Consider the following 21,523-nt stretch of genomic DNA (forward strand, 5'->3'; position numbering starts at 1 on the left):
CCTCCTGCTGCAGTCCCTTCCTGGAGAAGCACAGCCTACAGAATGAAAATGGAGCCCAAAACCTGCTTTGGGCAAGCTTGGGCCAGGAGCCCAGAAGCAGCGCCCACTCTGACTCTACCGACCTTGGCTGGCTGGTTCCTGGATCACAGCATTTCAGTGGGCCATACGGTCCATATCTCCCTTCCATCTACAACTGGCATGACCCATGCCTGGCCTGTTCCTTCTTTTCCATACCTTCACGTGGCCTGGGTCATAGAAAGCAAAGGCTTAAAAAAAGTTCTCTTCTGGGATTGAATCCCAATTTTCCACCCCCTGTAACATGCCATCCTAACCAATCACATAAACTTGTCTTCCTGGGGCCCCCTCCCCAAAGTTTAAAGATGATTGTATCAGCTGGGTTGGGGGTGAGCAGGACCTCTGTATGAAATCCTGTGGGCTGTGCCCACTCATGAGAAATTACCTACTTAAAAGTTTGTCTGGTTCTTGGCTAATGTTGTACATGCTAACATGACCATAGTTAAACTATCAAGGTAATAGCTGTAGGCCTGCTTCTCTCAGCTGTGATACTATCCTTTCTGTCCTATTTGTCTGACTGCTGCCTCAAGCAAGAGACAGGATAGAACCCAGCGGGGTTAATGTTGAGACACTGAAGCTAGGACTACAGTGATAATGCCCATCTTTTCAGACCACCAAGTTCCAGTTGAAAGGCCAAGCAGTGTTTAGACTAAGGGGTTATCACGTGCTAAGAAGCATCACTGCAAAGTCCTTGGCAGGCCTGTGAGGATTCCTGCTATCATGCTAAGCCCTCCACCTGCAGGCTGGTCTACCTCTGTTCCTGCATCTCCAAATTCCTGAACCTTGTCAGTCCCTGCCCAGTCCTGTTTCCTCTATATTCTTCCTAGATGCAAAAACCCCTATCTTCTTGGCTTTCTGAATGGGGTCAGATGGGATCACTGTTCATTTTCAGAGGCCAAGTTCTTTTTTGTCAGAGGCCAACACAGAACCCTGGGCTCATTCCTGACTGAAAATTAGCTGGAGGGTATCCAGGATCTTTTGTCCTCACTTCATTTACAGTCCTTTAGTCTCCAAAGGTACCCCTTGGAAAGTAACTAGACAAACTAGTTCGTTTCCTGCTATACCCAGAATTGTCCCAAGACCTCTGACAGTAGGGCCCAGATGAACTCTAGCTCTGGCATTATATCAGCCCCTTCTGTTTTGTGATCTTATCCAGAGTTTCTAGAAGATTGCAAATTACAAGATACTGGAGCCCAGGGCTATGGCTGCAGAGTGTCAGTGCTCAATCTCAACTTTGGCCGTCAAGCATTGTCCATTTAGGCTCAGGAACTGTTATTGGCAACCATACAGTTTATCAAGCTTGGTACCACACCACCTATCTGAAGTCAACAAATATTCTGAAATTCTAAAAGGACATTCTATGTTCAAAAAATTTTTGGTGACCTATAGCCCACAGAGCAAAACACCTCAGGGTAAGCTTTGGTATTCTTGCTATAATCTCCATGGCTCCCTAATCTCAATGACCACCACCCTGCAGTCAAGTGGGACAAAATCCAGGCAGAGGCTAGCTCGATTGCCCAGGTGTGCCCCAATGGCTTGTTCTGACATGGCCTAAAATCTACAGAAGCCCAGAATGGCACACAATGGGGCCATGGGCTTCATTTACCCTGTCCTCCTGGTCAGCTCAATGTGCCACATATGAAGCCGATCCAACATCTCTCTTCGCAGCTGGACAGGTCTCCCAGCTGTTTCTACTCATAGAAAATAATGGTGCGAAGTTGATCCAAGGCTGAAAGATTGCATTCAAGGTCTCTGGAGATTAAAAAAATCTTAGAATCTATTTTAAACTTTGCTGGGTCATGAGGTCCTTTGAGAATCTAATGCATGATCTAGTCCTTGTAGCCAGAAAACCTCACTTGTGCTTTGAATCACACTTTGACTTGCTGTGGTATACTATCGAGTTGGGACCAACTAACAGCTAGCCCTTGCGCAGATTTCCAGAGGCAGTTAATAACGTAGGAGGAGACTACCCATTTTTCTCCCAAGTAACAGCCAGCAGATTGGAACCACAAGTGTTTGGCCTCAATACAGGCTAGAAGCCAATCCCTTAGCATCTATCCAAGAGTCCTGTCCCCCAGGGAAAGGATACAGGAAGGAAAGAACACAGAAGGGTTGGGTAAATAGCTTTAATGTGTAACAGGCCAAATAGAGAGGGGGACAAGACCCCCAAGGCTGCACCCTTCTCCAGTGATGCCCTAAATCTGTGCACAAGGGCCAGTCCCATTCCTGCCCAGGGCCCAAGGCCCCAAAGTCCCAAGAAAGGGTAAGCGGGAAGCTGGGCAGATGGGAGCTGTACCCAGAGTTACGGGAAGAAACAGGCTAGTTAAATTTGGCCTTGGAAAAATCCATCTCTGGATGCTGATCCATAAACCTGGGAAGAAAGAGAATGGTAAAATCAGACACCTAATTTTCTCCCAAATCTGGTCCCTTTCTCCATGCCGAAGTCAAATCCAATCTCTAGGACCCAGCGCAACCTGGAGTGCAAGCAGACCAGCCAGGGGTGTGGCTCAGGTCCCCAAGCCTGGAAGATGGCCAATACCAGCCCTGTTTTCCTGGGTGGCCACCTGTTACTCCTTTCTTCCTACCCTAAGTTGGCTTTGCCCTTAAAATGACCTCAGTAGGTGGTTAGGATAAGTAAACCAAGGCCATAAAGCCATAACCATGGCTAGCTCACACCAAAAGGGGGCAGAGTAGCTCTGAATCTGCCTAGTGATTCACTCATTGCTGTCTCCTAGGGCCCACCCACATTATCATCTCTGAAATAACTCACTTCTTCAGAATCTCCTGTTTCTTCTGCTCATCAGAGGTAGGCAGCCCCATAGACTTCTGTCTCTGGTCATACATCATCTTCTCCACCATGCTGCGAGTCTCACTGTCCAGGTCTGACAGCTGGGGACAAGTAGACAAGGATGGATGAAGCTCTGGCTCCACTCAGGCCCTTTACCTCCTGCTAAAGCTCTTCCAATCAGTTAAGGCTCACCTTGGAGTTCTCAGGGTTGATCTTCTTGGTATTGATCTCTGGATCACTGGTCACCAAGCGGCTCCACCACTCCATCTTGTTAATCTGTGAGGAAGAAGAGAACCACTAGTGTATGAGCCCTACACACCTCTCCTAACCCTTCTAGAACCAAACTCTCATCCACATCCTACACCTGGGGCCTATGCAGGTCTGTGCTAGACAGCAAGAGTCCTGATGAGGGAGACCTAGCCTTGCCTTCCCCCCATGTCTGAGAGAGTTAAGACATGGAGATAGACAGTGACCAAAAACTTGGTGAAGAGGAAAAAAGTCTTAGGGAGCAAGCAGTAAACCAAATTAAAACAAAACCAAGGAAAGGCATTCCAATTAGTTGCAAGAACAAGGGTGAAGAAAGGTGAATGAGGGGAGCAAAAGTCAGGTGGCTGGGAAAGGGCCTCATGTGCTATTGGTGCTTTCCTTGGGTCCTTAACTCTTTACAGAGACACCTTCATTTACTGGGGTCTGTTGTCACTGTGAAGGGAGGAAATTAGAGAATGTTTGTCTACCACTCTCCAACACTTAAAAGTCCACCTCATCCAAGAAATAGGAGTTTGGGCAAACTTCTAAGAAGCCTCGTTTTGGTTTTTGTTGGTTTTTTTTTTTAAAAAACTGTGTAGTGGGGAGAGATCTACTTTAAAAGTCCTACTTAGAGGATTAAATGCCCAACGATACACAGCCTGGTCCCTGTTGAAACAGTAGACATCACCCCCTCGCACCTTCTCCAGATGCACCGTCACCATCTTGCCATCTTCGATGAGCCATGAGCTCTCTTCCACCTTCACCTCATTGTAGAGCTCCCCGTCAATGATTGCTGGTTGCCCCTTCAGCCCCACACGAAGGTGCCGCCGCTGGATGTCCACCACCACGTCCTTACCCTTCAGCCGGAAGTTCACACGAAAAGGCACCACCAGCTGCATTGGGACAGAGGCAATAAAGAATGGCCTATGGAGGCTTCCACGACCCCACACAGGCTCCCGAACCTCCAGCCATGGTCTTCCACTCACGTCCAACTCCGATAGGGTCTGGGTCCAGCGGTAATTGGGCAGGTCTGCTCCATTGCCTAGGTTGGGCTTCAGTTTCCCTTTGTCTTTCTCATCTTCCTCTTCGTCCTCTTCCTCGTCAGCTTCCTGTTCACAGCATGAGGTACTCAGCAACTTGAAAAATACAAACTAAGTCCTACCTAGCAAGCAGTCACAAAATCAAAGACACCTGACAGGGATCTGCTCCAGGTTCTGCTCTCTACCTGAGACTATGTGATAAATAAAGTGACAGAGAGCCAGGGGACCCAGCAAATCTACAATGAGGAGTATAGGCAGAAAGCCTAGCAATATCGTAACAGAGCAATGCCACTAAGGTGGCAAAAAGCAGGGTTATTCTAAAATCAGGCTTCCAAATAATTTTTTGTGTTGGAAATTTCATAGCTTTAGCCCAGAAACTCTGGAAGGCCAATGAGTATCTCAAATGCTTGAGAAGATGGGCTCAGAAGTTACAGAAGAAAAAGAAAAAAGAGCCCTAGGGGCAAACTCTCAAACTCAGTCTGAGTGGCCACCACAAATGGAAACGCAGCCCACAGACCCCAGGCACCCTCGGTACCTGTGCAGCTCTTTCTTGCTCAAACTTAAGATCTCTAGGATTTTGCTGTTGTTTTAACTCAAATCCCAGAGTATGGGGAGGGATTCTGGAACCCAAGAAGAGCGAGGGCACTCCAGAGAGACAGGAAGGCTGGAGAGTCACTGGAAATTCCCCTGTTCCTATTGAGTGCTAAATCCCACCTGCCCATCTCACCTGCTTCCCAGGAGAGTCAAGGCTGCCATTCTTGAGCTGGTCCTCACGATTCTCTGTGTCTTTTTTCTGTGACAAAGGACAGAGTGCAAGAGGACCCCTCACTTTCCAGTGTCAGTAGGGGTCTATGTGGTGTGAAGTTGGGGGAAGGAATCTCTTACCTGGTCAATCTCTAGCTGCAGCCTCTCTGCCTCTTCATCAGTCAGCTCCTTGATCTGTGGCCCAGGAGCCTCGGATTTGGCTTCCTTGGCCAGCCGGGCAGCCCGCTCTGCTTTCTCCCGCCGCTCCATCTCCTGTCGGGCTCTCTTTTCCCGCCGGGCTGTCTGTGCCAGCTGGTTATGGTGGTTGAAGGTCTGTGTGATGAGCTGAGAAAGGACAAGACATCAGGGCGGATGACCGTGGTCCAAGACATGGAGGTTCTGCCCTATCTCTACCACGCACATACCCAACCAACACAAACATTCCACTCAATTTGTTCAGGTTAATACACCTAGCTCGCTGAGTTGTAAAGAGAACACCTGCAAAGAGGGCCATCATCACACACATCAGACACATATACAATATTGGCACCTTTTCCCTTGCTTGCTTGTTTCTTTTTTTATTTGTTTTTCAAATACAGTCTAGTAATGGGAAGCAGATAGTGATGGTGGACAACTTAAGTCTAATCCAGGCTCTGTTGCAACTGAGCTAACAGCATACTGCTTGACTTCTAAAAGTGTCAGAGTCCTCTTTTGTAAAAATGAGTCCTTCATTTACAGGAATATCAGACCAAGACAGTAACTGCTCTGAAGGTCTCAGTATCGCGTGAAGCTGCTACAAGTCATACTCAAGCCACAGCCCCAATGAGAAGTTTCCCCTCAGCTCTAAGGCTCAAAATGACTTGCTCCTTTGAATGCTCTTTCTTATCTATATGTACCCGTTGGGTAATACACCAAGTTTGGCATCACCATACCAGCAAGGAACCAACAGATCCTTTTTTCTTTTCTTGTGTAACATCGAATTGGATCCAATTGGCACTCAAAGAGATTGCCTCTCCTTCTCCAGTGGAGCATCTGGTGGATTTGAACCCTGCACCTTCAGGACTGCAGTACAGCTTCTTGCCACTAGGCCATCAGAGCTCCCTAGACAGAGCCTTCTTGAAGGAAAAGTTTTGTCTCTTCTTGCTAACAATCAACAACCTCAAACTCTTTCTCTCCCTTTGAGCCTTCCCAGGCTAATTCTCTGTATCTTGTTAGCTGGCCTCGCTGCCATCAAGTCCTCTCACTATGTGACTGTATGAACTTGGACATTAGAAACTGTCTCTAAACCTTGGTTTCCTCATCTGTCATGAGAGTCAAATGTGATACCATCTGTCATGAGGCTTACATTGTTGTTGTTGATTGCCTCTGAGTCGAGCATGACTCACAGTGACCCTATGTACAAAAGGCCTGAAGCCTCTCTACAAAACTTTCGACATTTATCAAAGTTCAGCAGGAGTGGCATCCATTTCCCAAATAACATGCCTCCAGAAACTCTAGGAAATTTGAGAAATGTGAAGCCTAACATAGTCCTTGCCATATCCCAGCCACAGAAAGTGTTTGCACCTCTTGCCCGCCTGGTAAGGGGCAGGAACAAATTATTTATCTGCCTTAACAATAAAATGGGAGACAACTTCTCCACCTTGCTGCTTAAACCAAGCCAATCCTCACACAAAGAATCACAGGTTGGAGTTCCTGGTCTGTTATTTCTACCTTTATGATTCTAAGGTTACCTTCGTGGCCTAGGGTCACAGGAGCTGCCTATGGTCTCCCATACCAGGGTTTTGCCCAATCCTCTATGGATTCTCACTTGTCTGATGTCAATTCCTCCATCAACCCTAACTCCTCAAATTATATGAATAAGCAAAATGGTGAGTGAGAGGAACAAGCCTGCTAATGTCATTCTGATGTGAACAGAATCAGTTCATTGCAGTGGGACTGGTACACCAAATGGCCTTGGCTCCAACTCCCTAATAGAAGACACTTTGAATTCAGGCCCTTTGCCAACCAGCAGCCCAGGAGAGATGGGAGTAGGGCCCTCCCTTCTTCTACATTTAGGAAGTCAAGTCTCATCCTATCTGTTCAGTTCCTTCCTAATTCCTGGAGATTAGCTATGAGGTTAGATGTGGACAAATCTGAGCCATGAGGCAGTCAGGACCATTCTCGTCTCAGACCCTGTCCCAGGTGGTGACTCCTGGTGGTCTAGGTAGCTCACTTAATAAGTAGCAATCAGCAGTGTGTCATGGTGAAGTGTCTGTGATGAGGCACATCATTGAGAACAACCAGTGAGCCAGGTGGGACAGCAGAGAGGAAACCTGCTCTAGAAGACAGGCTTCAAAGTGGGAATGTCAGGCTTCCCATGACCCAGGCTGGGGCACTGAGAAGCAAAGCAAAGTTCTCACCAGCCTGGTAGGGACACCTTGCTGAGGAGGAGTTTAAGCTGACTCTGAAAGGCCATGAGCAGGAATTAGCTGTCCCACAGATTCTGAACCTTCCGAGGTGGTAGAGTGGGGCAGAAGGAGGGGAAATCTCCCAATAAATAATCGTTAACTTTGGCAGTTTCTCCTCTCTATCAGAGGAATTCATAACCCCATGTTGATAAATCAGGCTGAGTGATGCGCACAGAACTTAACCTCATTACTGTGCAAGCTTCTGCTGACATGAGGTCATGAGAAAATAAGACTAATGAGTTATCAGCTATGGGGATGTTTAAGGTGGGGTGATGGTAAGAATATGCAGGCCTGCCTCTAAGGCACAGATAAAAAAAGGGCACAACGCTACAACGAAAAGGATTATCAATGACGACCACTGCTAGGAACTTCAGGGTCAACTCGGATCTGCTGACCCACAAGCAGCCCCCTCAAGCCACTCTGTCCTATTCCTGTGATTTCCATCTCAGAAAGAGACATTCATTCATCCAAGTGCCTATGGAGAGACTAGAAAGTTAACAGTGAACACTAATCTGGTACCAATCCATCACAGATAAAAGATACTCTTGCTATTCTTGCCCTCTGCCATGCCGGTTCCTCTCTCGTAGGTGTTACGCCTCCAGCAGAACCATCAGTAAGTAGCCAAATAAGTGCCCTCTCTTTCTTGTGAACTTCTACAGAATTTCACCTCACCTCCTCTTATACTTTCTTCCTTCAATTATAATTGTCTGGGGCATACTTGTTTGCCCTTTAAAGTAAGATCCTTACCTCATGTATTTTTGTTACTTCCTGAGTACCTCAAACCTTCTGGAGGAGAAATCTGGTAAGACTCTCCTAAGAAAATGCTAATCCACCAGAAAACTAAGATGTCCACAGTAGAAAATCTAAATGTTCCACTAAAATGATGCTGTATGTCAATGACACATAAGCCTGTAAGTATCTTCTTCTGAGAGAGCAGAGTAGTGAGTGTGTGTGCGTGCACGCACACACACACACAGAAAGCAGATTCACCTAAAAATAGGAAAAGGGGGCCTCGGAAGTGCAGTAAGACATAACAAAAATAGAAAGCTAATTATGCAGAAGGCTTTATCAAAGTTGAGGAAGCAATTCAAGGAATGAGGCATGGCTCCACACTAGTGTGGAGTCCCATACTAGTATCAAGAGTCAAACTGGACATTCAGATGGCCAACAGGCACATGAAAAAATGCTCAAAATCACTGGAAGTAAGAGAGATACAAATCAAAACCACAATGAGATACCATCTCACCCCAGCAGCAGTATCAAAGTTTAGTAGGGCAGCAAGTAAAAAATGTTGGAGAGGATGTGCAGGTGGGAACTCTCATACACTGTTTGTGGGATTGTAAAATGATAAAATCACTCTCGAAGACAGTTCAACGTTTCCTCAAAACATTCAACATAGAAACTCTGTATGACCCAATTATTACACTACTAGGAATATATCCCAAGGAAATTAGATCAGAGACACAAACCGAGATTTGTACACCAATGGTCATAGCAGCATTATTCCCCACTGCATGAACATGGAAACAGCCCAAATGTCCAACCACAACTGAATGGATTAAGAAATTGTGGTACAGTCACACAATGGAATTCTACGCAGCGCTCAGGAGCAATGATTTTGAAAATACTACATAATTTGGGAGAGACTGGAAAGCATTATGTTGAGTTAATTAACTCAGTTTCATAAAGACAAATACTGTGTAAGTCCATTATTGTAAAAATAGAAGGGTAACTAGTAAAACATGTATAAGAACCCAACGGGGGAAGGAGTGGGAACAGAGGGGTGAGGATGGGTAGGGACAAAACCACAGGGTTGCAAAATGTGGTGGGTAGGGTGAAAGGGAAGAAGGAAATGTGAAGGATCCAGGTAAAGACAGGGTAATGATGGGCAAGGTCCAATGGTGACTAATTTTATAAAACATAATGCATGAGAAAAACAACTATGAGATAATCATCTCACCACAGTAAGAATAGCAAAATTTAACAGAACAGCAAACATCAAATGCTGATGAGGTTGTGGAAAAACTGGAACCCTCATTCACTGTTGGTTTGAGTGTAAAACAGTGCAACCACTATGGAAGGCTGTATGGAGCTTTCTCAAAAAGCTGCAAATAGAAATACCATTTAACTCAGCAATTCCACTACTGGGAATTTACCTTAAAGAAACCATAACCACCACCCAAGCAGATATATGCACACCCATGTTTATTGCGGCTTTGTTTGCAATAGCAAAGAGGTGGAAACAACCCAAGTGCCCATCAACAAACAAGTGGATAGAGAAGCTCTGGTATATTCTCACAATGGAATACTATGCCACGTTGAAAAACAAGGAACTCACGAAATATTATGCAAAATGGATGACCCTGGAGGACATTATGCTGACTGAAATATCTGTCACAAAATGACAAATATTGCATAGGGCCACTGTTGTAAAATGGGACTGACATCGGGGTTGAGGGAAGACTGAGGAAGAGGGGATAAATAATTTATACTGCATTGAAATAGATGAGGGAGAGAACTGTTTAAAAGGGATATATGATTGGGTATTATTGTCATGACAGGAGTCCAGAATGAAGGCTGCACAGTGGAGTGGACTTGGAAGGAGGGACTGCATAACAATGAAAGAGTTTTTCTTTTACTTTTCAAGGAGAAGAGTGAATTGGGGGGCAGGGAGAAAAGTGGAACAATGATTGGAAACCCTAAAAAACCCCACAAAACCATAAAGCATGAGAATGATTGTATGAAATACAATATGAATGAGAAATAATGTGAAACACAATGTATATGAACTTTTGTAAGCAAACTGATAAAAAAAATTGTTCCAGTAAGGTATCATTAATAAAGTAAATGGTTCAAATCTACCAGATGCTCTGCTGGAGGAGGGGAAATCTCCTGTGCCAGTCAGATCTGATTTGAGATCACACAACAACAACAGATGTCATTAGGAAAGTAAAAAGGCAGGTGGGGTGAGGCAAATTCAAAGAATCTGGTCTAAAACACAATGTATTTCAAGTTTTATAACTAACCTAGTATAAATTTTTTAAAAAATTAAAGAAAATAAAAAGGCAATCCACAGAATGGAAGTCTTTTTAAACAATATTATCTGGTAATGAATTTATATTTAAAGTATTTAAAAACTCTTATAAAAAAGACAAATAATTCAAGTAGAAAAGTCTCTTACAAATGAATTGCACAGACATTTCCCCAAAGAAGGTATATATCAGTCATTAAAACCTCAACGAGACGGACGGACACTACAACTTCAACAGTTAAGCCCAGAAAAGACTCCAAGGATGGTGCAGGACAGAGGCAACTATGAGTGGGAGCCTAGCCAGAAGCACCTAGCAAGAAGGTGGTTTTCAAAAAAGGTAAACAAATATATTAGAAGAAATGTAAATCCTGAGTTTATCTGATGGTATTTAAGAAATTACTATTTCCTGTTTCTTTTAGTCCTTTTGTTGAGTAAGAATTGATGCCTTTGAGCTGCGGTGTTGGAGAGGAACATATCATGGATAACCGAAAGAACAAACAAATGTTTTAGAGAGGGTGCAGCCAGAGAGCTCCTTAGAGGTAAAGATGATGAGGCTTTGCCTCACATACTTCTGGCATGTTGCTAGGAAGGGCTATTCCTTGGAGAGGGAAAGATGCTTGGAAAAGTAAGAGGATCAGTGAAGGAAATCAAGATCCCTCAACAGGTAGAATGACATGGTAACTGTCGCATGGACTCTAATGTGTCAGAAGTGTGAGGATGGCACAGAATAGGGTTCAGATCTGTTATTCTTAAGGTCACGATGGGTCATTCTCAACTTGACAGCATCTAATAATAATTTCTTTTTAGAAAGGGTCTCTGGGTTGTGAAAATGGTCAATATGCTTTGCTGTTAACTAAAAGGAAACAACTAAAGTCCTGGAAATCTATCTCTCAAAAAAAAATTTAAAAAAAAAAATCAACCATTGAAAACTCTGTAGAGTTCTACTCAGAGAATTGCCCTGAATCAGAGGACTCAACATGAACTTGTTTAATTATAATAGCGTTGTGTGCTGTCAAGTTGCCCACGACTCATAGTAACCCTTTGTACAACAGCTCTGAAGTCTGCCCTGTCTTGAGCCAGTCTCACTGATTCCGACACACCTACCCCCATTGCCCCAGTTACTATATCAATCCATCTCATCTGACGCCTTCCTTTCCTGCACTGTCCCTCTACCCTTTCAAGCATGATGTCCTTCTCCAAAGACCGGTCTCTCCTGGCCACGTGTCCGAAGTATGAGACTGAGCTTTAAAATCCTAGCCTCTAAGGAGAAACTTGGTTTCACCCACTCCAAGACAAACCTATTTGTGTTCTTGGTGGCTCACAGTATGTTCAAGATTCTTCTCCAGCACAACTCAAAGGCATCAATTCTTCTTCTGTCATCATTAGTCACTGTCCAGATCTCTGATCCATAGTAAGTAAATGCAAAGAGTCTGGCCTGTTATCAGGCTCACTTTAGTCTCTAGACTGACACTGTTGCTTCTCAGTACTCTGAAGAGGTCCCTGACAGCAGATTTTCCCAATGCAATTCACCTTTTGATTTCCTAACTGCTGGTGCCAAATGTGTAGATTGGAGCTCTGGTGGCCTAGTGGCAAAAAGCTGTACTGCAATCCCAAAGGTACACGGTTCAAATCCACCAGATGCTCTGCCGGAGAAGGAGGGACAATTTCCTCCTGTACCAGTCAGATCTGATTTGACGGTACATGCACAAAAAATAATAAACTAAAATAAAAATTAAAAAAAAGTGTAGACTGTGGAGCCAAGCAAGCTGTAATAGCTGTAATTGTTAACAATCTCAATCTTCTCCATCTATCATGGTGCTATGTTAAAAAGAAAGAAAAACTTTCAAGATATTCACAAATATTTACAAACCCAAAGATATGCTTGATTTGCTTCCAAACAATCTGAAGGAAAATAGCCCCAAGTAAATGACTGTTACAGTCAAGGAACAAGTTACATAAATAGTAGAGGACTGGATTCTCTACCTTAGGTTGTATTTGCAATATTCTATAATAAAAGGGGGGGGGGTGGCTTTCAAAACACATACTTTTTTTTTATTAATTGTTGTACATTTTCTTCCCCTTCTCCCCTCCCTCAACCCATCCCGCAATACACCCCTTGTTCCAGATTGTTCTTATAATGCCTAATCACATATTCCCTTTGGACAGCTTCCACTCATCTGTTCTACTGCAGTGTTCATGATCTATCCATTCCTTCCTAATTCTCTCCCAGTCTCCCCCAATGTCTTTCCTATTTTATAACAGTGGTGTTATGCAGCATTTGTCCTTTTGTGACTGATACATATTCACTAACATAATATCCTCCAGGCTCCCCCATGTTGTGTTTTAAGTATAATAATAGTTTTTAAAAGCTATTTACAAAAAAATTTTTTTTAAAAAAAAAAAGCTATTTACAACTGACTTCTACCAGCAATGTTCTCATTTTTGTCAGCCTGAAATGTGTCTGTCTTCTAAGAAATGCACATTTTTATCTTGCAGAAGATCACAGAATCAATTTCTTCATTTGGGCAGCAACCAGTGGAGCAGCAGCAGCAGGCAGGTACAATGGTGAAGCTGGCAGCGGTGGGCAGCAGTGGCAGCCGGGCACCTAAATGGCTCAAGACTGACAACACTAGCAATCAGCTGGTGGTGGTGGTGGCGGCGGCAACTATGGCAGCGGAGTAGGCTCCAGGGTGGCAAGTGGCGGGGGAGAATTACAATGATCTGCATAAAAGTCCTGCCTGGCCAGTTGTTCACACCAGGGGACTGATTGATGGCATGGTGGAGGCTGACCTCATGGAGGCTTTTCAGGAATTTGGACCCATCAGTCATGTGGTGGTAATGCCTAAAAAGAGACAGGCGCTGGTGGAGTTTGAAGATGGGCTGGGGGCTTGCAATGCAGTGAACTATATGGCTGACAACCAAATCTACATTGCTGGTCACCCAGCTTTTGTCAGTTACTCTACCAGCCGGAAGATCTCTTGTCCTGGGGATTCAGATGACTCTTGGAGTGTGAACAAGGTACTGCTCTTTATCATCCTAAATCCAATCTACTCCTTGACCATGGATGTTCTTTACACTATCTTGTAACCCTTGTGGACCTGTCCAGAGAATCATCATTTTCTGGAATAATAATGTCCAGGCCATGGTGGAGTTTGACTCTGTACAAAGTGCACAGCAGGCCAAGGCCTCACTCTATGGGGCTGACATCTATTTTGGCTGTTGCACTCCGAAGATCAGGAGTATGCAAAGCCTACAAACTTGAATGTCTCCGAAACTTATCAGGATACTTGGGATTACACAAACCCCAACCTCAGTGGACAAGCAAACCCTAGCAGCAACCTAACAAATGCCAGAGATAGCCCCTACTCCTAGGCAATCACCCTGCAGAATATGGAGGGCCCCATGGTGGGTACCATAGCCATTATCATCATGAGGGCTACATCTCTCCCCTCACCTCACTACAAAGGGAGACAGATGAGCCCATCAGTGACGGGATCACCATCAGGGCCCAAGCCGTTATGGCCCCCTATATGGGCATTCCCCACTCCCTCCACCACCACTAGATTATGGTCCCCATGCAACCAGCCCTGTGCTCATGGTCTATGGCTTGGATCAGTAAAAGATGAACTGTGATGGCATCTTCAATGTCTTCTGCTTGTATGGCAATGTGGAGAAGGTGAAATTCATGAAAAGCCAGCCAGGGGCTGCCATGGTAGAAATGGCTGATGGCTATGCCATGGAACGGGTCATCATCCACCTCAATGATAACTTCATGTTTGGGCAGAGGCTGAGTATCGGTGTCTCTAAACAACCAGCCATCATGCCTGGTCATACAGGCAAGAAGACAGGTCTTGCAGTTACAAAGACTTTAATGGCTCAAGAAACAATAGATTTTCCACCCTGGAGAAGGCAGAAAAGAACTGTATCCAGCACCCAAGAAACGTGCTGCATTTCTTCAACGCTCCCCTGAAGGTGACTGAGGAGAATTTCTTTGAGATCTGTGACGAGCTAGGAGTGAATGGGGCCATCTTCTATGAAAGTGTTCTCAGGCAAAAGTGAACACAGCTCCTCTGGGCTGCTGGAGTGGGAATCCAAGAGTGATGCCCTGAAGACACTGAGATTCCTGAACCAGATGAAAAATCCAAACGGGCCATATCCATACACACTGGAGTTATATTTCTCCACTGCTCAGTATGCCTTGTAATTAGGTTTCCAAGAAGACTCCCATTAGAGCAGAAAAACAACTTTTGCTTTTGCTGTTTCTTGTTTTGAGGTTGCTTTTTTTATCTGTTAGGTTTGGTTCTTCTTTTGGTTTGTTTTTTTCTCCCAGAAGTTCTTTTATTTTTTTTTTAATGTTAGGTTACACCAGCAGCCAGGAAATTAAAGGATGAATTGCATTAGGAAAGTCTGCTGTCAGAGACCTCTCCAAAGTACTGAAGAGCAACAATGTCGGTCTGGAGAGTATGGTGCACCTGATACAGGTCATGGTCTTTGCAATCACTTGCTGTGCATCAGAGAGCTGGACAATGCCTAGGGATGACAGAAGGAGAATTGATGCCTTTGGGCTGTGGTGCTGGAGAAGAGTGTTGAATATACATACCATGGACTGCTAAGAGAACAGACAGATTTGTCTTGGAGAAAGCGAAACCAGCCTGCTCCTTGGAGGCAAGAATTCTGAAACTTCATCTGACATACCATGGACATGTTGCAAGGTGGGATCAATCCTTGGAGAAGGACGTCATGCTTGAGAGTGTGGAGGGACAGCACAGGAGAGAGAGACCCTCGATGACATGGACTGATTCAGTGACTGAGGTAATGGGGTAGGTGTGTTGAAGACAAACTGGCACAGGATAGAGCAGGGCTTAGGGTCATCATACATAGGGTCGTGAAGAGTTGCAGGCGACTTGACAGCATGTAACAGCAACAACGAGTTAGCAGAGGCTTAACTATTACAGAAATGCTGGAAGTCTTGAGGGGGCGGGGAGGGGAATTGATATCTCCCAAGATTAACCTTCACTTTTAAAAAAATTATTGTACATATGATTTTCCCCCCTTCCTCCCCGTACATACACTTGTGCTATTCATACTTGGCACTTTTCAATAAAATTATTTGGAAAACTTAAAAAAAAAAAGTCTTCATTTGTAAAAATAGGATATTAATACCAATCCCTTTTACCAAAGTGCAAGGATCATATAAAATCAGGTAGATAAAACACCTGGCTCATTGTGAAGCATCAGTAAGTGACAGCTTGCTTCCCTTCCCTCACTCCTTGCCCTTGGTATGAAAGCTGGCCAAAGAGCACTAGCCCCCAGTACTCACCTTCTCGGCCATGCCTTCTTCACCTCCAATGAAGAAGTCTGTTTTTCGTCGAAGGAAGCTGAAGAAGGTATTCACAAGCTGAAAAAGAGTAAAAAACTAAAGCTGTGGAGATGCTGTGTGTAGAGCAAGGATGGTGAAGCTTTATCTCATATATTCTGGGCATGTTGTCAGGAGGGGTCGGTCCTTGGAAAAAAGACATCATGCTGGGAAAGGTGGAGGGTCAAAGGAAAAGAAAGCTCCTCAACAAGATGGAAGTGACACAATGACTAAATTAAGCGGGCTCAAGTACATCAGAGATGTTGAGGACGGCACCAGACAGGGTAAGGTTCAGATCTGTTATTCATAAGGTCACTGTAAGTCACCGTTGACTCGATGGCACCTAACAACATGGAGATGCCATGCTGGGAGGCCCTCCACTGACCAGTAATCAGTCTCTTTAGTCTAGGAGAGAACTTGGAACTATTCTTACCTTAGAGCTCTTCAACTGAGACATCTCTTTCTTTCAAGTCCCTCAGTCCATTCCCACGATGAAGTTTGATTTGACTTTATCTAGACTAGTTCTAACCTCATGTGTTCACATTCTTTAAAGTGCTATATGCAGCTTGAGGATGTGGATCATTCATCTTCTATATCCAGTGCTTGAAACACCAGGGAGGGCCTAGCTTTCCTCTCTACAAAGTAAAAAACCAACCAGAGTAGCACTGACTGAGCTACCATGGCAGAACAAGAAGGAAGGGAGCAAAAGAAGCCACTTCAAAGAAGATCAGGTAGCTGAGTGTTTAAGAGCAGAATATTTTTCAAGTGATTGACCCTGGGACGTTTCTTAACTTTGTAAAATGAGAACAGTTATAGGACCTATTTCTAAGGACTCTGTGAAGACCAAAAGAGGTAATGAATGGAAAGCCCTTAGCCAGAGAATGAACTAACAACAGCAAAAACTATGAACTTCTCTAATTTACATCCCCAGTGCTCAGTAACATAACGAGTTCAGTAACTATTTGCCAAATGAAGAGATGTAGTAATGATGCAGAGTAAACATGAACACACCCAACTCATCTGTCTAAGGGTTCTAAGTCTGATGCTAGAATTTATCAAGTTTTGACAGAAACTGAAATTTCTATGCACGCTTTAGAAAACTCGATAGTCTAACAGGTATGGAAATGTGCTGCCATCTCAAAGGCAGGTAGTTTGAATCCACCAGTTGTTCAGAGGGGAAAAGGCAATCTCCCTCCTGCAATTTACAGTCTCTAAAAACCCAGAGTAGGGTCTGTTATGAGTTGGTTCTGACTTGATGCCATTGAACATCCATGCTTTTAATTCACTCAAAATGAGCTTACTCCCAAATAGCGATTTTATTGACAATTTAGGAGAAACAGAGGAAGGAGGCACCTTGTCACACTTGCAAACTAATAGCACCTTCCCCACCTCAAAGGACTGGGGAGCATTTGATCACAGCAGGCACAGGGGTAGAACCACAGAGCTAAATGAAAATGTGTCCCTAATGAGGCAAAGAAATAGTAATGGGCTGTGAGAGGCACAACGGACCATAGTCTGATCTCATGGGCTCTGGAGTTTCTTGAGGATCCAGTTTTCATTTCTAAAGTGAAAAGAGCTAGACTGATTTTGACAACCTATTAGAACTCTGCAGTCTCTTCGCATAAAGATTTGTTGTTGTTAGATAACATCAGTCAAGTACAACTCATAGGAACTCTATGTAACAAAAGATCCAAAACCCAGAGCCCGTACTATCCTCATCATCTCTGACACACTTGGGCTCAATGCTGCAGTCACTGTGTCACTCCATCTTGCTTAGGGTCTTTCTCTCGTTCCCTGATCCTCTACCTTTGGAAGCATGATGTCCCTTTCAAGGAATCAAGATATAACAGAAGGAACTCACCAGTAATTAACTGGGTTGGGTTAATTATTCTACCTCTAACTTTCCATGATTCAGTTACAAAAATCATACTCCAGAATCTATTTTCACTGATCCTTACCACTCACATACTATGTGTTACAGTGGGTGGTCACTCAGTATGATCATGATTTAAAAAAAAAAAAACCAAACAAATAAGCGTCATCAGGATGAAATAAAATTTCTGCTCATCTCCGTACCCCCAGAATCCAGCCCAGAGTTATGTCTAGCACGTATTACTCACCCAGTAAATACAGAATGAACAAGCCTAACTCCTTAGAATTCCTTCCTTCAAGACATCACTCTCCTGTGATTCGAGAAAACAGATTTATCGCACAACTTCAAGGGCTAAGAAAAAATTGAAGCTTGGAAAGGTGAGAAGGCCCACAGTCTCCCAGATAGTGGAAATCAGCTATTAACACACGACTCCTACACTTTCCATTCACAGCCTACAAAGTGAAAAATCATCACTCCACCCACACAATATTTGCAAGCACACAGTATTTGCAATGGCTCATCTTAAAGGAAGATCTCCAGGAGGGACCACTTGTGGTTGACGGGGATGGAAACAAATGTGAGACCAAGGCCCTATGTGAGAGATAAGGCTCTGGTGGGATGATGTCTAGCGCGGCGTTCACGGATTCCACAGTTGTTGGTTATAAGTTACTGAAAGACGTCTGGGGGCTGGGATTGACAAAAGTAAAACGAAATGAGACACCGCGACTGGGAGGTCAGACCGGAAGCTGAAGAGAAGTGAGAACGTAGGGGGAACCCAGGCGCCCACGAGGCCTATGAGTGGGGCTCGCAGTTCTCCGAGGCAGAGGAATGAGAGAACGTGGCCACTGAGACCCCTGGACGGGCGGGTGGCGCTGGACCAAGCCCAGCTGAAACCGCGCGCACGGTTACCTCCTGCACGCCGCCCTCGTGCTGTTGCGCCATGGCCAGCAACATGCCGTCGAACCGCTCATCCTCCTGTTCCCCACCCATAGCGTCGGCCTTTTTCCGCTTAGAAATCTGTGCTCTGCACTTGCGCCCAGCGCTCTGTTCCCTGGGGTCTCGTCGGATCCAACGGCTCCAGTACGCCTTCCGCAGCGGAGCAGGAAATACGCACGTGCCGTACCTCCCAGGCCCGCCTTCTTCCCTTCCTTTCCTGCCTTCCTCCGCACCCTCGGCCATTGGCCGAGCGGCTAACAGCCCGCTTCACCGATCATTGGCCAGCTTTATGAGCCAATCAACGAGCACGTCTAAGCAGTGTGGGCGGAACCAAAGAGGCTCTAGAGTTTGATGTGAGTTACTATGGTCACCAGATGCCGTGGAGCCTTCCAGAAAGAAGTGAGGCGCAAAACTGGTGGAAAGTTAAAAAGAAATAAACTTTATTCTTGTTTTGTTCTCAGCTGATAGAATAGTGGCACTGAACGAGTCCTTCTGTAAGGCAATTATGGCCCAGAAGGAAATAACTAGAGCAGCCTGGGCGATTGTGGGTGGTACTGAACACCTGCGAGTCTCACACTTGTAAAGCTTTGCTGATGCTCTCTTAAAAACCTTAATAATTTCTTTTAATAAGAGGTTCAAGATTTTCATTTTTCTCTGTTCTAGCTTGGTGCCGTTCAGTAGACTAACTCAAAACAACCCATTTGTACAACATGACCAAAAAAACTGCCAGATTCTGCCCTATGCTTACACCTATTGCTGCAGTTAATGTATCAATCCATCTCCTTGAGGGTCTTCCTCTCTTTCATTTGTTGTGTTGCTGTGTACCATAAAAGTCGGAAATGACTCCTAGCTGACCCTGCAGCGGATTTTCAGAGGCAGTTAGTCGCACGAGAGGACATTGTCCATCTGTCTCCTGCAAAGCAGCTGGTGGCCTTGAACCGAGTGACTTCATGATTGCAGTGCAGCTTCTTACCACTAGGACACCAGAGCTCCCTTCTCTTTCACTACCCCTCTACTTTCCCAAACTCCCTCTCTACTTCTTCAGAGAAAGTATGTGATACTTGCGAGTAGCAGCACTCTGGCTGCACTTTGTCCAAGAGAGAATTGATTCCTCTTTTGGCAGTCCATAATATATGCAATATTCTCCAGCACCACAATTTAAAAGCATCATTTCTTATTTTATTTTTCTTATTCGTTGTCCAACATTTACGTGAATACAATGTTATGTGCCTTCCAGTCGGAACCAACTCATAGCTGACCGCCCAAAGGGGTTTTCAAAGTGTGTAAATAGCGAGAGGAGATTTCCCATTTTCCTCCTGAGGAGCAGCTGGTGGATTCTAACCTCGTGCTTTCAGGATGGCGGTACAATTCCTTACCATCAGGCCATCAAAGCTTATAATGAAATGGAAAATAAGCAAAACTTGAGTCAGATGTCCTTGGTTTTTAAAATTATTCCTTATTCTTTAGCATTTTAAAGAGGTCCTTGGCAGCCTATTTGCCCAATGTAATATGGCATTACACAGTTGAAATCTATCTGATTCCTATACATACCATCAGGTGAAATCCATGTTATAACCCGCTAAACTCAGATCTCTTTAAAAATGTATTTGCAATTAATAAGTCATTGATTGTGCAAAATTCAATCATTCTCTCTCCAGCTCCATTTGTCACGGAGTCCACGTTTTCCAACTACTGAATCTTTTTCTCTATTCCCAACTTTTTTTTTCCAGTCACTCATTATTGTCAATGCATCTTGATTGCATGTTCGAACAATCTCTGACTGTAAAAGTTGGTAGAAATCTTCTATTCCCTCTTCCTTGGCCCTGGATGTTTGTGCATATCTCAATGATAGTGGTATTCACTGGACTTCCTTGTATGCGTATGGATATTACCCTGTCACTCACAATATTGTACTTCAAGATGGATCTAGAAATTACTTTCTTAACTATAAAATCAACTCCATATTTCCTCACCTTTTCATCTCCAGAGTAATATATCATATGATCATCCGACTCAAAATGCCCCATGCCAATCCATCTCATTTCACCAGTGCCTAGTATGTCAATATTTATGCATTCCATTTCTTCCTTAACAGTATCTAATTTTCCTACATTCATGGTTCTCACATTCCATGTCCCAATCACTAATGTCTGCTTACAACTGTTCCTCTTCATTTTTATTTCCATACTTGAAAGCTCCACCTCAGTTGCCCTTTCTGTTACTCTATGTATGTTCTGTTGTACAGAGGGTTTTCAATATCAAGCTCAATATCAGCTGTGAAAACTAGGCCAGGATCTGATTGTGGAACAGACCACCAACTACTTATATGCAAGTTCAAGCTGAAGCTGAGGAAAATTAAAACAAATCCACAGGAACCAAAATATGGCTTTGAGCCTATCCCACCTGAATTTCAGAACAATCTCAGGAACAGGTTTGAGACCTTGAACACTAATGAGCGAAAACCAGAATAGCTGCATGAGGATGTCAAGGGTATCATCCAGAAAGAGTGCAAACGGTCATTGCAAAGACAGAAGAGGAGGGAGAAAAACAAAATGGATGTCAGAAGAGACTGTGAATATTGCACTGGAGTGCAGAGAAGCCAAAGCAGAAAGAAGAATTCAAGATACTAAAGAGCTGAATAGAAGATTTCAAAAGGCAGTGCAGGATGACAAGGTAAAATATTATAATGAAATGTGCAAGGAGTTGGAGTCAGAAAATCAAAAGGGCCAAACTCACTCAGCATTTCTTAAGCTCAAGGAACTGAAGAACAAATTCAAACCTCGAGTTACTATAATCAAGGGTGCTTTCGGCAGAATATTAAATGATCCAGGAAGTATTAAAAGAACATGGAAAGAATATACTGAGTCATTGTGTCAAAAGGAATTGGCAGACACAGAAGAATTCCGTGAAACAATATATGAGCAAGAGCCTATGGTGATGAAGGAAGAAGTTCAGGCTGCTTTGAAGGAAATAGCAAAAAATAAGGC

At 44.2% G+C, this 21,523-nt stretch overlaps 1 protein-coding gene and 1 pseudogene across 1 annotated transcript; one reads left to right on the forward strand and one right to left on the reverse strand.

Moving 5' to 3' along the window:
- Positions 1 to 2,394: 2,394 nt before the first annotated feature.
- Positions 2,395 to 18,708, reverse strand: NUDC (nudC nuclear distribution protein). The gene is made up of 9 exons (XM_006883474.1): positions 18,510 to 18,708; positions 15,692 to 15,769; positions 5,035 to 5,238; positions 4,877 to 4,942; positions 4,096 to 4,218; positions 3,808 to 4,002; positions 3,056 to 3,139; positions 2,846 to 2,964; positions 2,395 to 2,446 (listed from the first exon to the last, which is right to left on the reverse strand). The coding sequence occupies exons 1-9, from the start codon at positions 18,588 to 18,590 to the stop codon at positions 2,395 to 2,397; spliced, it is 1,002 nt and encodes a 333-aa protein (XP_006883536.1). The 5' UTR covers positions 18,591 to 18,708.
- Positions 12,961 to 14,575, forward strand: LOC102845927 (annotated as a pseudogene).
- Positions 18,709 to 21,523: the final 2,815 nt, after the last annotated feature.

This window comes from Elephantulus edwardii, unplaced genomic scaffold, assembly GCF_000299155.1.
Source record: "Elephantulus edwardii isolate Elephantulus edwardi_28Jun2011 unplaced genomic scaffold, EleEdw1.0 scaffold00028, whole genome shotgun sequence".
In the NCBI taxonomy this organism is placed as follows: Eukaryota; Metazoa; Chordata; class Mammalia; order Macroscelidea; family Macroscelididae; genus Elephantulus; species Elephantulus edwardii.